Source organism: Rhynchophorus ferrugineus, unplaced genomic scaffold (genome assembly GCF_030347505.1).
Source record: "Rhynchophorus ferrugineus isolate W39M unplaced genomic scaffold, kcgeb_rfMv2 rfM2, whole genome shotgun sequence".
In the NCBI taxonomy this organism is placed as follows: domain Eukaryota; kingdom Metazoa; phylum Arthropoda; class Insecta; order Coleoptera; family Curculionidae; genus Rhynchophorus; species Rhynchophorus ferrugineus.
This window is the reverse complement of record NW_027472581.1, coordinates 48,269,342-48,282,297: the sequence shown is the minus strand read 5'-3', so window position 1 is coordinate 48,282,297 and position 12,956 is coordinate 48,269,342. Positions and strand designations below refer to the sequence as shown.

Genomic DNA, 12,956 nt, shown 5'->3' with positions numbered 1-12,956 from the left:
GCGCAGAAGACTATCACGGGTCAAACACGGTTTTTCTCGTGGGTATTCTGATGTCGGTGGTAGGGGGGGTGTTCGTAGTGTTCGCCACCATGGCCCTCTGCTACAGGTCAGTCGTAGTACATAGAAACTTCTCCCTCTGTCTCAGGTTAGTGAGCAGAAACCAGTCCAGGTAGCAGATTTCGTTTCAGCATCCGCCCGTTCGCTTTTTATTTCATGCGCTCTGTATATCTACGCTACTGTTTTTTAAAACTTTTTTCGCATTGTTGGTCAAATTTTTGTCTCTTGCACTGATCTACTGAAACTTTCCTACTTTTGCAGAATGTCTAATAATTGAGAATTATAATAAATATATAAAAAATATAAAATATAAAAAAACTCATAATATTATTATTGAGACTGTTGTAATATATCTTCTTATTAACTAACTATTTAACAAAATTTAAAATATATAAAATATTTAAAGATAATGTGCACTCATTTTTACTTTACTTACATAAAAAAAAATAATAAATCTTTTCATACGTCAAAATAAAGTATTAATTTGTAAAAGGAGAGTAGCGAATTTCATATCTTTATTAGACGTCCTGCAAACAAATTTATCAATCAGAGTAATACAGCACTTCTGAAAGATATTTAAAAGAACATATAGGAATAAACTTAATTATTTATTATCATTATCATTAAAGTATTTCTTTAGATATTTTAGCCCTAAGCATTGTTCAAATCAAATGTTTTATTTAATCACAAAACAATCTTTTAAGTACGAAAAAAAATATAAAATATAAATATAAAATATAGAAATATAGAAACAAAATGTATGTGCTCAAAGAATTTAGTGAAAAATATATATACTCGAAATTATTACCCAATATAAAACAAATATAATGCACAAAGTGAAAAAATATATTAACTATAACATACATAACCGGTTGGCGAAAGAGTTATTTCGGTGTTCCTAATAATTGTCCTTAAAATTATAACCTCTAATAATTATCACTAATGTTTTGAAAAAAATTTTACAAACTTTTGACAACTAGGCAAAATTTATAGACAGATTCGGTTACATTTTCAGACCCATCAAACAGCATTATCCCTATTTATCTGAAATAAAATGAGAAGGAATAATACGGTCTGAATTAAAACAAATTTACAATCTGCAATAGGCAATACGTTCGACGTGGTGTTGAGGTGTGTTCACTGTTATTTTGGAAGGACGGTAGCATCATTTCTTTACTCAGTCAAAAGTTAATGCTGTTTGAAAATGGAAATTACGAAGGTTTATTTTCGTGATATTTTGGTTTTTTTATCTCTGAAAAGGAAAAATGCAATGCAGGCTATTCGAAAATTAAGTTGTGATTATGGTGATGAGTGGTTAAGTGAACGCCAGTATCAAATTTGTTTTGTTCGTTTTCGTTTCGGAAATTTAAATGTTAAAATAAACTTCGTTCTGGAGTTGCCAATACTTTGAAAGACATATTGAAGTAATCTAAGATGTTTTATCTCGCCGTGATTCTTGTGGAATTAAGCATCAACCGAGTTTGTATTTGTCGCTACTGCACAAAAGAAAATAAATCTTTACTTTACTTATCTTTACCGATTCATTACTGTTTAAAAAAAATTACTAGAATCGATCAATAAAATAGGAATTATCTCTAGAAGGTTAACCTTTCTGTTAGATATTTGAGCATATTGGCGCAATGCGTGACCCTATTCATTAATTTTTTTCAGTAATATTCCTTTTCACTTTTCCAATTCACTTTTCACTCTATGTCAGGTTTAGATGCAATAATTCTGCCAATTTCGCATTTTAAGTACATTTACTATTTACTAAGAAAGATCAGCGTTGTTGAATTGAGTTTATAAGTAACCTTATTTCTTTGTTTTTACAATATGTCCATGGCCTCGTGATGATTTGAAATTTCTTGACTTATACTCAACGCTTCAGATGAAGCATTTTATTTATATAAATTAATTTATATAAATCTTAAGACAATTACTCCCTCAACAAAATGTCTTCAAATTTTCTGACTTCTCTTAAGGTTCTTTGTCGCTGGTGCTAAAATTGTTACATATAAAAACGCCAAAACCAATATTTATATATTTTTTATTTATTATAAGTATTCTTCATATGCTTAGACATAGACATCGCTGTCCAGAAAGACACCATATTTTGTAAATCTCTCAAAATTAATTTGTACGCCCGATACAATATGTCGACTATAAGCCGACGTTTCAACTATATACCACTATTTACCAAAGAAAACAAAAAAAAGCTGTCTGAAATTCTGAATTGTTTCATTAATAACCAATAAATTAACCAAAAATATTATTTTTGAGTAAAACTAAATTTTCGCACCTAATATAATACATTACTTATTCAATGTATATTATAGTTATATATTTCTAGTTATATAAATACAAAAATGTATTTAAATATTACAAAAAACGTTTTTATTTTTTACATTCATAAAGTTTTATTTTATAATTTATAAACACTAATAAGAGTTTTCTATTTTAAGAAATGTAAGAAGAAAAATCATACCTTGGAAATATATAAACATAAGTAATTTTATCTGTATATTACGAAATAAGAATACTTATTCAAGGTAATATTAAAGCGCCCGTTTTCAAAATATTACAGATTTATGTTCATATGAAAATTCAGACATTAATGAACTGCAGTATAACGGGGAGGATCAGTTAATATTGTCTCAGCAAACGAATATTTCAATATATTTTGCTACAAGACGACAAATTCCAGGAAGATAAATTGCATTCCGCCGCTCAAACGTCCTGTCTAAAGAGGCCCCTGGCAAAGCAAACATGTCTTTTAAAAGTAATATTTTCAATAGTTTTCCATCGGAATATTGCTCGAGCACGATTGCGTAGACACTAAAAGTTACTACGATCGATCTTTCGCCGAAGGAGAAATAGGACAGCCGATGACAAATGGCTTTTTCCAACAGATAAACACAAAACAAACACATTTCGGCTAAGAGAATGATGTAATGAAAAAAGGATACAATTCTTATTTTGAATTATATTGAGTAATCAATACCGAGTATATTTTTAAAAATTGCATTAATATAAAAATATAATTAATTATATAATTTTACTTTTGTTTATAATACTATAGAAATAAAATGAAATTTAAATCCTAAAATTAGCTCAAAAGAGAGACGTTTAAAAAATTTTTTCAATATATATTTTTATCAATTTATATCAACATATACAGGGGGTGGACCAAGTAATAGGAACACCATGCAATAGAGTACCTCTTCTTGCATATTGTGTAAGTTTACATGCCAAACCTGGTAATTTATATTTCAGTTTATTTATTATACACTTAACTATGAGACGGTTAAAACAAACAATCATTAAAATGCGAGTGTGATCTGTCAGACAAGACATAGTACCTCATTGGCGAAGAGGAATAGTAGACGAAACCCGAAATTAACTGACAGAGACTGAGGCTAACAGACTAACATTAAAACAGTACTGGAAAATCTCCACAAAACTAACATCCATGGAAGGCTGCAATTACGAAACCTTTAATATCATAAGCTATCGCTAATCTGCGAAATAAGTGTTCACAAAACCTGGACACTTGATGAACAGTGTGGTATGGTCCCATGAATCATCGTTTACATTGTTTCGTACAAACGACCGGGTTTATGTATGGAAAAGAAGTCTACTATCCGGACTGCCTGCTTTCTACAGTCAGACATAGGGGAGGTTCCTTTACTATTTGAACGGAAATATCGTTGCATTCAGCTGGTCCTCTTATTCACAATACTGACCGAATTACTACGAATGAATATCTCGGCATCCTTAATAATTAAGTTTTTACGATGACTAGCATATATCGGCCAAACACTCCTATATTCTAAGATAATAATACACCCAAACAAACATCTAAAAAACTGTTTTAAAGCAAATTGGGGCTCAATAACTTATTAGTAATTAAATATTGCGTATATATCAAGTGTTCATATTATTGTGTCTATCCCCTGTATACATTGAACCATAATGATAGAAATCATATGGGCAAACCTAGATTTTCATATACCTATATAACTTTGTTTTGCAGTTAAATTTATATAAATTGTCGCTACACTACACTATTTAAAAGAATTATAAACAGTAAATTACTTGATTTTATAAAACTCAATAAATATAGAAGTTTGGATAGACATTAACTGAAAAAATTAATTAAAAATTTTGTTTAGGGAATTCTTACCAAGACAAATTTAAATCTACTACTGAAATTTATACTTAAAAGAAATAACAGGAAGGTAATAATAAAAACTATTAGCAACATAATTTATGTAAGTTAGTTTATGAAATTTTTGGAAAGCATAAAAACGACGCTCGAATCTAATCATCATTCAAATGTGAATTAAACAACTCGAGGGACTTAAATTAAAGACTAAGAAGAAATTCCTACAAAAAGGGAAACAGAAGAAGATGAGATTTCACTACTAGTCCTCCTATTTCCCTAAAGAACAACATACCGCATTGGTAGAAGGAAATGGACAAACGAACATCAACAACGTGTGTGTTTTTTGTTTGAACAAACATAAAAACACCACGGCCAAAGTGACAATAAAACGAAACTTGAATTCGCCAATAACACAACATCGAGAGCTCCATAAAGCTAATATTCAGGTTAGGCTCAAAATGGAATGCAGTTTGGTGAGGTCACCTCACGTAGCGTCAGACACGGCGAGATTTTATGGGTTTAAAGAATGATAGCTACGGCGCAATATTGCGTGATCCTGCTTCTTGTTACAGAACATCAACAACGTGTTTGTTATGGACACATGGTCCAGTCAGCTTTGTTTGGATACTGAATGAATTTGGCCGTAACATCCTCACAGTATTTTAATTACTTAACAAGGTCATTAAAGGCTATTTCTCTAGATAAATTCTTCGAACCATAATCAAATACTTATAATTAAAAGGCTTAAAACCGAGAAATTTCATGGCATAACTGCTTGCAATTGGAAAGAAGATGAATATCGTTTGGAACTTCCCAAAATTAAATCCAAAAAAAAATTAATGCCGAAATTCGAGATATAACATTGCGTCACATGTTAATCACAGTATCCATTTGCAATGTATGTATAATCATATCACAAAGTATAGTGTTTTTTACACAAAAAATGGGTATGAGGCATTACTTTGGCCCTTTTTATCACATTCTCATATCTGAAATATGCAATTCAGAGACAATGGTGAAATTACCAATTGACTCCAAGAGATAAGACCAGAATAGTGACCGAGTAGTGACGATTATTAGAATAAGCAATATCATCTACACCATTTATTTGAACAATTAATAGAAGATATCAAAAAAAAATTCTCTTCCATTAATACCATAAACTTCCAAGCAGTTTAGGTGTCCAAAATCATGAAAATAAAATCCTGTCATGTATTTCCAAGAACTTATTAAACTACTCTTGTATTGCAGCTTAAGATAGAATAACTCAAGAGTTTTAATTTCTGAAGAAAAGTGACGATTATTAGAATAAGCAATATCATCTACACCATTTATTTGAACAATTAATAGAATGTATCAAAAAATGTTTCTCTTCCATTAATACTATAAACTTCCAAGCAGTTTAGGTGTCCAAAATCATGAAAATAAAATCCAATCTGTCATGTATTTCCAAGAACTTATTAAACCACTCCTGTATTGCAGCTTAAGATATATGAGATATGAGATAACTCATGAGTTTTAATTTCTGAAGAAAAATAATCACATTTTTTAATAAGGATTAAGTTTATTAAGGTATTAAAAATTAAACTTATTAAGATCTTATCATCATTATTATTATGTAATGTATAAACGTTGTAGCCGCATCACATATTAGTAATTTATGAAATATGCGGTATAATAACTTTGAACTTTAACAAGGTTTGCACATAAAATTATTGCAATAGCTTTGTTAATGTTAAAAATGCAACAAAAAATATATACAAATCACAATATTATCTGCTATATAATGCAAGAAAGAAATTTTCATTTGCAAAAAATTATTGGAACAAAAAATGAGATAATAATTAATTATGGAACTTATTATAAAAATTATTTAGTTTTTTTAAGTAAATCAAAATTCAATTATAATAAACATATGTTTTTTTCAGTAAATATGCGCACTTAATAACTAATCTTATAATATAACGTATTACTCTTTTTCAGCTTATATACAAATTATATCAACAATGTAACCAAATATATTGTACAGTTAGTATTTTTTGTATATATTAAGTATGAACGACTGACCACTAAATACTATTTTCTCGGTTCGTAAAACAACCCCCTCCCACCATTTCCAAGAGGAATGTGCGGTAAAAGTGAATTACTTCATATTGTACTTTTAAGAACAACTGACTGTAATTTAAAAGTACATAGCATGAGACGTTTACCGTCATTAAATCGTATGTTTACTTTCTAACATTACCGTTAACCAAATGAAACAAACGAAATATGATAATTAAACCCATTGAAAAGTAAACGTACTTATGCATGATTTATTTCAATGTTGTATTTGTATAGTGTGGCTATATATTTGTATTTTATGCCTTTCTTTTAGAGCTTGTATGTGTGTCGGTGTGTGTTTGGCCCTTCTACACCTTTCTATCTAATATTACACGCAAAAGGTCTTTAGATTTGTCTTTTTAGCTTAATTTATTTATTTTTGAAAGCACCAATATCTAGGTCGGTTTAAAAATGATGTCAGAATTCAAGTTGCATAAATAATTTGGTAATAACAGGATATGTTTTTATTTTTAGATCAAATAATATATTATGTTTATTACATTATGTACTATTCTATATACTCGTAACACTATAAAACTACTACTAACTTATTACAATTACTAGTACTATTAAATGTAGATCATATTAAATCGGCTTATTTTTAAAAATAAAACAAAAGGTGCGTTCTTTAAGATAACTTGAGATAGATAATTTTGAAAATGTGTTGCCTAATTAATTACCATTTGCTCTAATTCTCAAAGACTCTACAACCAAACATGTTTCTTTTTTTATTTCAGTAATATAATTCATCTTTCATATTTTATCTTTTTTATTTCATAATTATTTAGTTTAAAACAGAAACAAAATTTACTAATAACTATTTAAATTCATCACTATCAATAATAAGGTCGAAAAAGTCATTAACACCGAGCTTAAACGTCCCAATGCAAAGAACGCTGAAGGTTCAAATTTCAATCTGAGCATGGAGGGGATCGACAAAATAATATGAACACTAGAGAAAATAGTATATCTTGTTGCGTGTTAGCAACACTGCTTCCACTTAAATAGTACGACACTTTATCAGTATACATGCATATATACAAGTATTGAGGGTTATATTTAGATATTTTTACGCAGATGTACTATATGTTTTGTCCTGCAACGATTAAAACAAGCGATCGGTGAAATGTGTTATCTCTCAGAGTTTAGAATTGATGGTGCTTGGTTAGCAGGAGCGTTTTATGGCGAAAGCAGTAGAATTGTTTAACATATCCTGAGCGACAGTATCCCCAGTAATAGTGGGGAAACCCAAAATGGACTGACAGAAACCGATGAATATTAAAAAAGATTGGGACAAGAACAAACATAAAAACACCACGGCAAAAGTGACAATACAACTCAACTTGAACAATTCGCCAATAACATCGAGAGCTCCATAAAGCTAATATTCAGTCCAGGCTCAAAATGGAACGCAGTTTGGTGAGGTGACGTAGCGTCAGTCACGGCGGGGTTTTATGGGTTTAAAGAACGATAGCTACCGCGCAATATTGCGTGATCCTGCTTCTTGTTGCAGTTTTTCGCCTAAAATCACGGTGAATGTTTAAAAATGGAAAAGAATTAATCGAAACTGTGTGGATTCAACAAGATTTGTACATGAGGATGAAATTCTTTAATTAAAATTATTCACTAAATTATTTATCCAATTAAAGTAAATTCTCCGTCTTTCTTCTTTTTAGATACAACTTCTCAGTTACCTTTTACTAGCCATCTGGGAGCTAAACATTACCATTTAGATTCGAATTCATCTTCTGAATCACGTTCAGAACTAAATTCCAGTTCAGTCTGCTACTGCTACTGTGAACAGCTTTACTGCAAAGCGAGAAATGCAATCGTATTTTCGCGGTTTCGTCGTCTGGCAGTTTTTTCCCGCATACCCTCACTGTGTCACCTCACCAAGCTGCGTCCCATTTTGCGCCTGGCCTGGCCTAAGATGCCAAAGAAGTTGTAAAACTATCATAATACCTAGAGACTTGATGATTGGAAGAATGTTGTATAATCAAAATACGATTACATTGTTTCCTATAAACTGCCGGGTTTAAGCAGACATACACGCAGACACGTATCTGCCCTGACGTGCACAATTGCCAGACCCCAACATAATTGAATTTACATCAGCATCATTAAAGCAATTGACGAATATTTTAGTAAAAGAATGGCACAACATTCCGTTGTAAACTATTCAGGTAATCTACGAATCTATTCGTTGAACAATTCCAGCTGTTTTAAAGGCAAACTGTAACTCAACACCTTATTAATAAATAAATGTTGTGTATATGTCAGGTATTCATATTATTTTGTCCATCCCCTAGAGATATTTATAATCAAAAATGTAAAATATAACGTGGCAACAAATGTTTACGTTAATTGCTATCACCACGACAATTATAGCCTTTGTCAAAAATCCAATAAGTTCGTAAATACTCTGTCAAATACCACGTTCTTACTAAATTCAGTCTTTAAATATTTGAAAATATTAAATATAAATTAAGTTTTATACAAAACTAGCATTATGTATGATTTAAACAAATATCCATAAATTTATATTGATATCCGCAAATGTCAAATGACAGAGACGACTAACGACTATAATTTAACGACTAAAAGCAATCGAAAAAAATTATAACCCAAATGTGATTTTCCTGCAATCATCAAATTATCTTTTTGAAACTTCTATTCTGTAAATCATTTTCCGACACGATACAAAACGACACGAACAACCAATTCAAACACTAGCCCAATGAAACAAGACCTAACGTTTGTTCTCTTTCAATTTCGCGTGTCCCACTTATGATCTACGTATCATAAATGAAGGAAGACCACTGTGAGTAAGTACGAGAAGGATTACAAAAAACCGATACCGAAAAACTACATCACGGCGGGCAACCATTCCCAAGAGGACAGTCTGGACGGCGCCGGGGCCACCAAAATGAAGACCTTGGGCCCGGGGGCCAGCATGTCTTCGTTTGGGTGAGTTTGGGGACTGCACAGCGCGATCCCTCATTTTATTCATATTTGTTCTGTTGTTGTGTTATGCACCAGTAAGTACGACAAAGACAGGATGCCTGACAGAGGCAATAATATTTGTGTAAAGCGATGTTTTATTATAGCTTTGTTCACACAGCGGTCAGAAACTATCAGGAACGCATACGCGTTTTTATTATTACAACAAGACTACGTGGAAATGAATAAGATGTAGTATAGTGAATATAGATGTGTATGCTGGTTGAGCCCATGTGCACTTAAATTAAGTAAATATAGCTAACTATAATAACGACTGTTCATCACATTGCTAGAGCATTTATCAATATTTTAAGACAATCAGTGGAATTAAAAGTTGAGAAACTTAAAATAAAATCAAAGTTGCATCTAAAGCTACTTATGTTATTCAAATTCAATAAAGTTTTATTCTTTTTAAACAACTTTAAACAATATAAATAAAAGCTTTGCAGCAGAGGTTTTGAAAACCTTAATGAAAGCGAAAGAAATGAAAGAAAGTTGATATCAAATATGGTATATTTTATAACCATAACATTAATGTATTTCCTTTGCATTTGTTTTTTTATTCCACCAATGTGCTTTAAATAACATAAACCTTGTACGTCTGGATTATTCCCTTGTAAGTTTATTTTTCATCTAGTAGCATCGATGTACTTAATATAATCCAAAGATGTATAATATTATCTGCAACCATTATGTGTCCATTCCTTACAATTTCTGATCAAATGTATATTCTCACACATTTCTAACAAGCACCATGACCATGATATTGACATTGTTATATACGAATTTAACATATCTTACCTACTTAAATAACTAGTTATATTTTATATTGTCTGCCATTATGTGAGCTTTGAAAATTACGCTATCATGGTAATTTTGTTGATATATATTTATATACATTTTCGAATGAATTTTGTACCAGTAATATATAATATACTAAAAAATAATTACTGGACTTAATATATGTTCGTAAACTTATTTTGTCATCTCAACCTTGTTATAATTTATTAATTTCTTCGATTACCAATAAAAAACAGTATTTTGTAATATTAATGAAAACATAATCCTAAAACTAATAAATTATAAATATAACCAGATTTGCACCACAAGCACTGAACGAACCAATCATACCACAACTTGTGCAGTTTCCTGCAATCGATTAGCATGCATTAATTTATTCTAAAAGACAACATCTTTATGCCAAATTATAGTTAAAGTAATTAAAGACCTTTAAATGGATTAAAGACTGAAAATACAACTTAATATCTACAATATATTTATGCTAAATTTACCTGTTTAAAAGACAGTGATCTAACTATATCACTTGAAAAATGCCCAATTCCTTCTAGTAGAGCAATCGAAATAACTTGACATTCATTTCCATGGTGGATTAAATTGAAGACATCATAAGTGAGCCAATCAAACTCAAAAATTAAGTAATAGTACTGGTTTGTTAGTATATCTATATAAGATGTGTTCATCCTGTCCATAACTCAGTTTAAATGATAAGATCCAGATATGGAGCTATAAGAAGTCATCAATTCGGCGTACTATCCAGCTCTGTTAAAACATATTTCTCTATTCTTGATTACCAATTCGTACCATCGTATAACCAAAGAAAAACTACACAATGAGTTCTATCAATCAATTAGACAAACCAAGTGAATACTAAATCACATCAACGTTGAAGACATAAACAGTTCAGCTTAAGTTAACTTTGATTTTAGAAAACTCATACTTGTTGCCTAAGTACAAACCAGCTCTATTAATAATATAATTTGTAATCAAAATATATAATACCCCAAGCTATAAAAACATGGCGTTAAATTATGAACGCGCATACGTCTAATGGGCTCTTGATCTGTCAAACCACGGTGTGAACAAAACATATAATCATAGCTTTTCCAGTTCTAAAAATAAGATTACTACTTTATTTTTATATTAATAAATCGTCTATAATTAACATTTTTATTATCACTAAAATGATTTTAAAGAATTCAATATTCTATAAAACGCTTTACAATATTCTAATTAAAAAACTAAACTCCGTCATCTGTCACTCAACTGTCTCTGTATTAAAAAGCAATAAATGTGATTTTATTAAGTCAACCTCATCAATGAACAAATATATGGTGTCACTCATTATTCATAAGTTCAGTATGCACAACAATCAACATGATAATAAAAAAGAACTAGAATTAATATGGGTTTAATATTTGATACATTCACAATTTCCATTTCACCCACCTATGTAGAATGAGCGATTGCGATTGAATGGGTTATTCTTTTTTCTTGCGTGCTTTGTAAATGCGTTTTTGTTTAGTTCCTTCATTGATTATCGCAAGATCCATTTTGGTAGCGTTGTAAACCATCATCCCAATGCATACCTGTAACTATGCGTGAATATTTAGTAATCTAGTAGTAGGAAAATTATGGATATTATGTAAACATTAATTTTTTCTACTCTTAATAGCATCTGTACAGTATAGACTCTAGCGTTACTTTTTTCCTACTGTGGTTTGGTGTTAATCTCGAGAAAATGTGCCTTGATTTCAGAAACTTTTTTTTTCTTAGTCGTGCTGATTCGCAGAGAGTACTGTTTCGACCGTCCAATCATATGCCAGCTGCTGGACCATCATATCAGTAAGTATATGTTATTTTATTTAAACTAATAAATTAAAATAAATACTATATTTAATAAATAAACAAACAACATTATTTTTTATAATTGCTTAGTAATACATTGAGAAACAGCTCTATTCAATATTCATATTTAGTAATTTATATTTTAAACTTCATAACAAAGGGAACATTTATTTGTCACTGCATATTCATAATTTATACACCTCTGTCTACATTCGAGTAACTTGTCAAAGCATTTTTGTTCTCTATAACTTCTTACTTGGAAAAAAATCATACTCGGAATGTAATTATGAAAAATTCAACGACATTTTATACATGAAAGTCGACTACCTTCGTCACTTACATCCGTAAGCAAAGCGAGAAATTATTTCGTTTTTTTTTAATCAATATCATATTATTGTATTAAAATAAAACAACAAAACAATTATAAATGTGTATTAAAATACGATAAGTCTTTAATGTTTAAAGTCGAACTCGATAAATATTAGTTTAAATTTTAAATATAATATTTATTTCCTGAAAAAGTGTTACAGGCTTATCCTAGTTTTAATCATCATCTCCTAGTATTCTTCTCTCAATATATGCATAGTATGTCCTTATTTATAATACTTGTTTCTTGGTAGTAATATGCAGAAATTTTTTTTTATTTGTTTACTTAGTAATTCTAATTAATCATTTGACAGATTTAAGCAAAGAAATGTCCTCCCTCCACTGCTTTTTAAAATAGTAGTGGATGCAATTATGCGAAACTTTTTTAAAAACGGACGTGGCATTCAAAATTATGCTTGACTGACTCCTTGAACCGATCTCATATCTCATAGTAGCGCAATAGCGATATTTGTTGATACAAATGTTGAGATTGTTTTATGATATACTTCGCATTGCAGCGTCATATAGCTTGAAAACTAATGACGAGAAGGCCAATGTATTGGATCCAACGGAATGGCTCAACGGAATCTAGTTAAAGCAAATGCAGGGAGCTACAGTA

General features: G+C 30.3%; 1 protein-coding gene across 2 annotated transcripts in view; it reads left to right on the top strand.

Moving 5' to 3' along the window:
• LOC143191072 (uncharacterized) overlaps window positions 1-12,956 on the top strand; it is a 63,764-nt gene that overhangs the window by 26,552 nt on the left and 24,256 nt on the right. For both annotated transcript variants that reach the window (XM_076395766.1, XM_076395767.1), the window contains exons 2-3: window positions 9,137-9,292; window positions 11,900-11,968. In XM_076395766.1, the coding sequence (XP_076251881.1) occupies window positions 9,137-9,292; window positions 11,900-11,968 (225 nt within the window). The remainder of the gene's footprint in view (window positions 1-9,136; window positions 9,293-11,899; window positions 11,969-12,956) is intronic.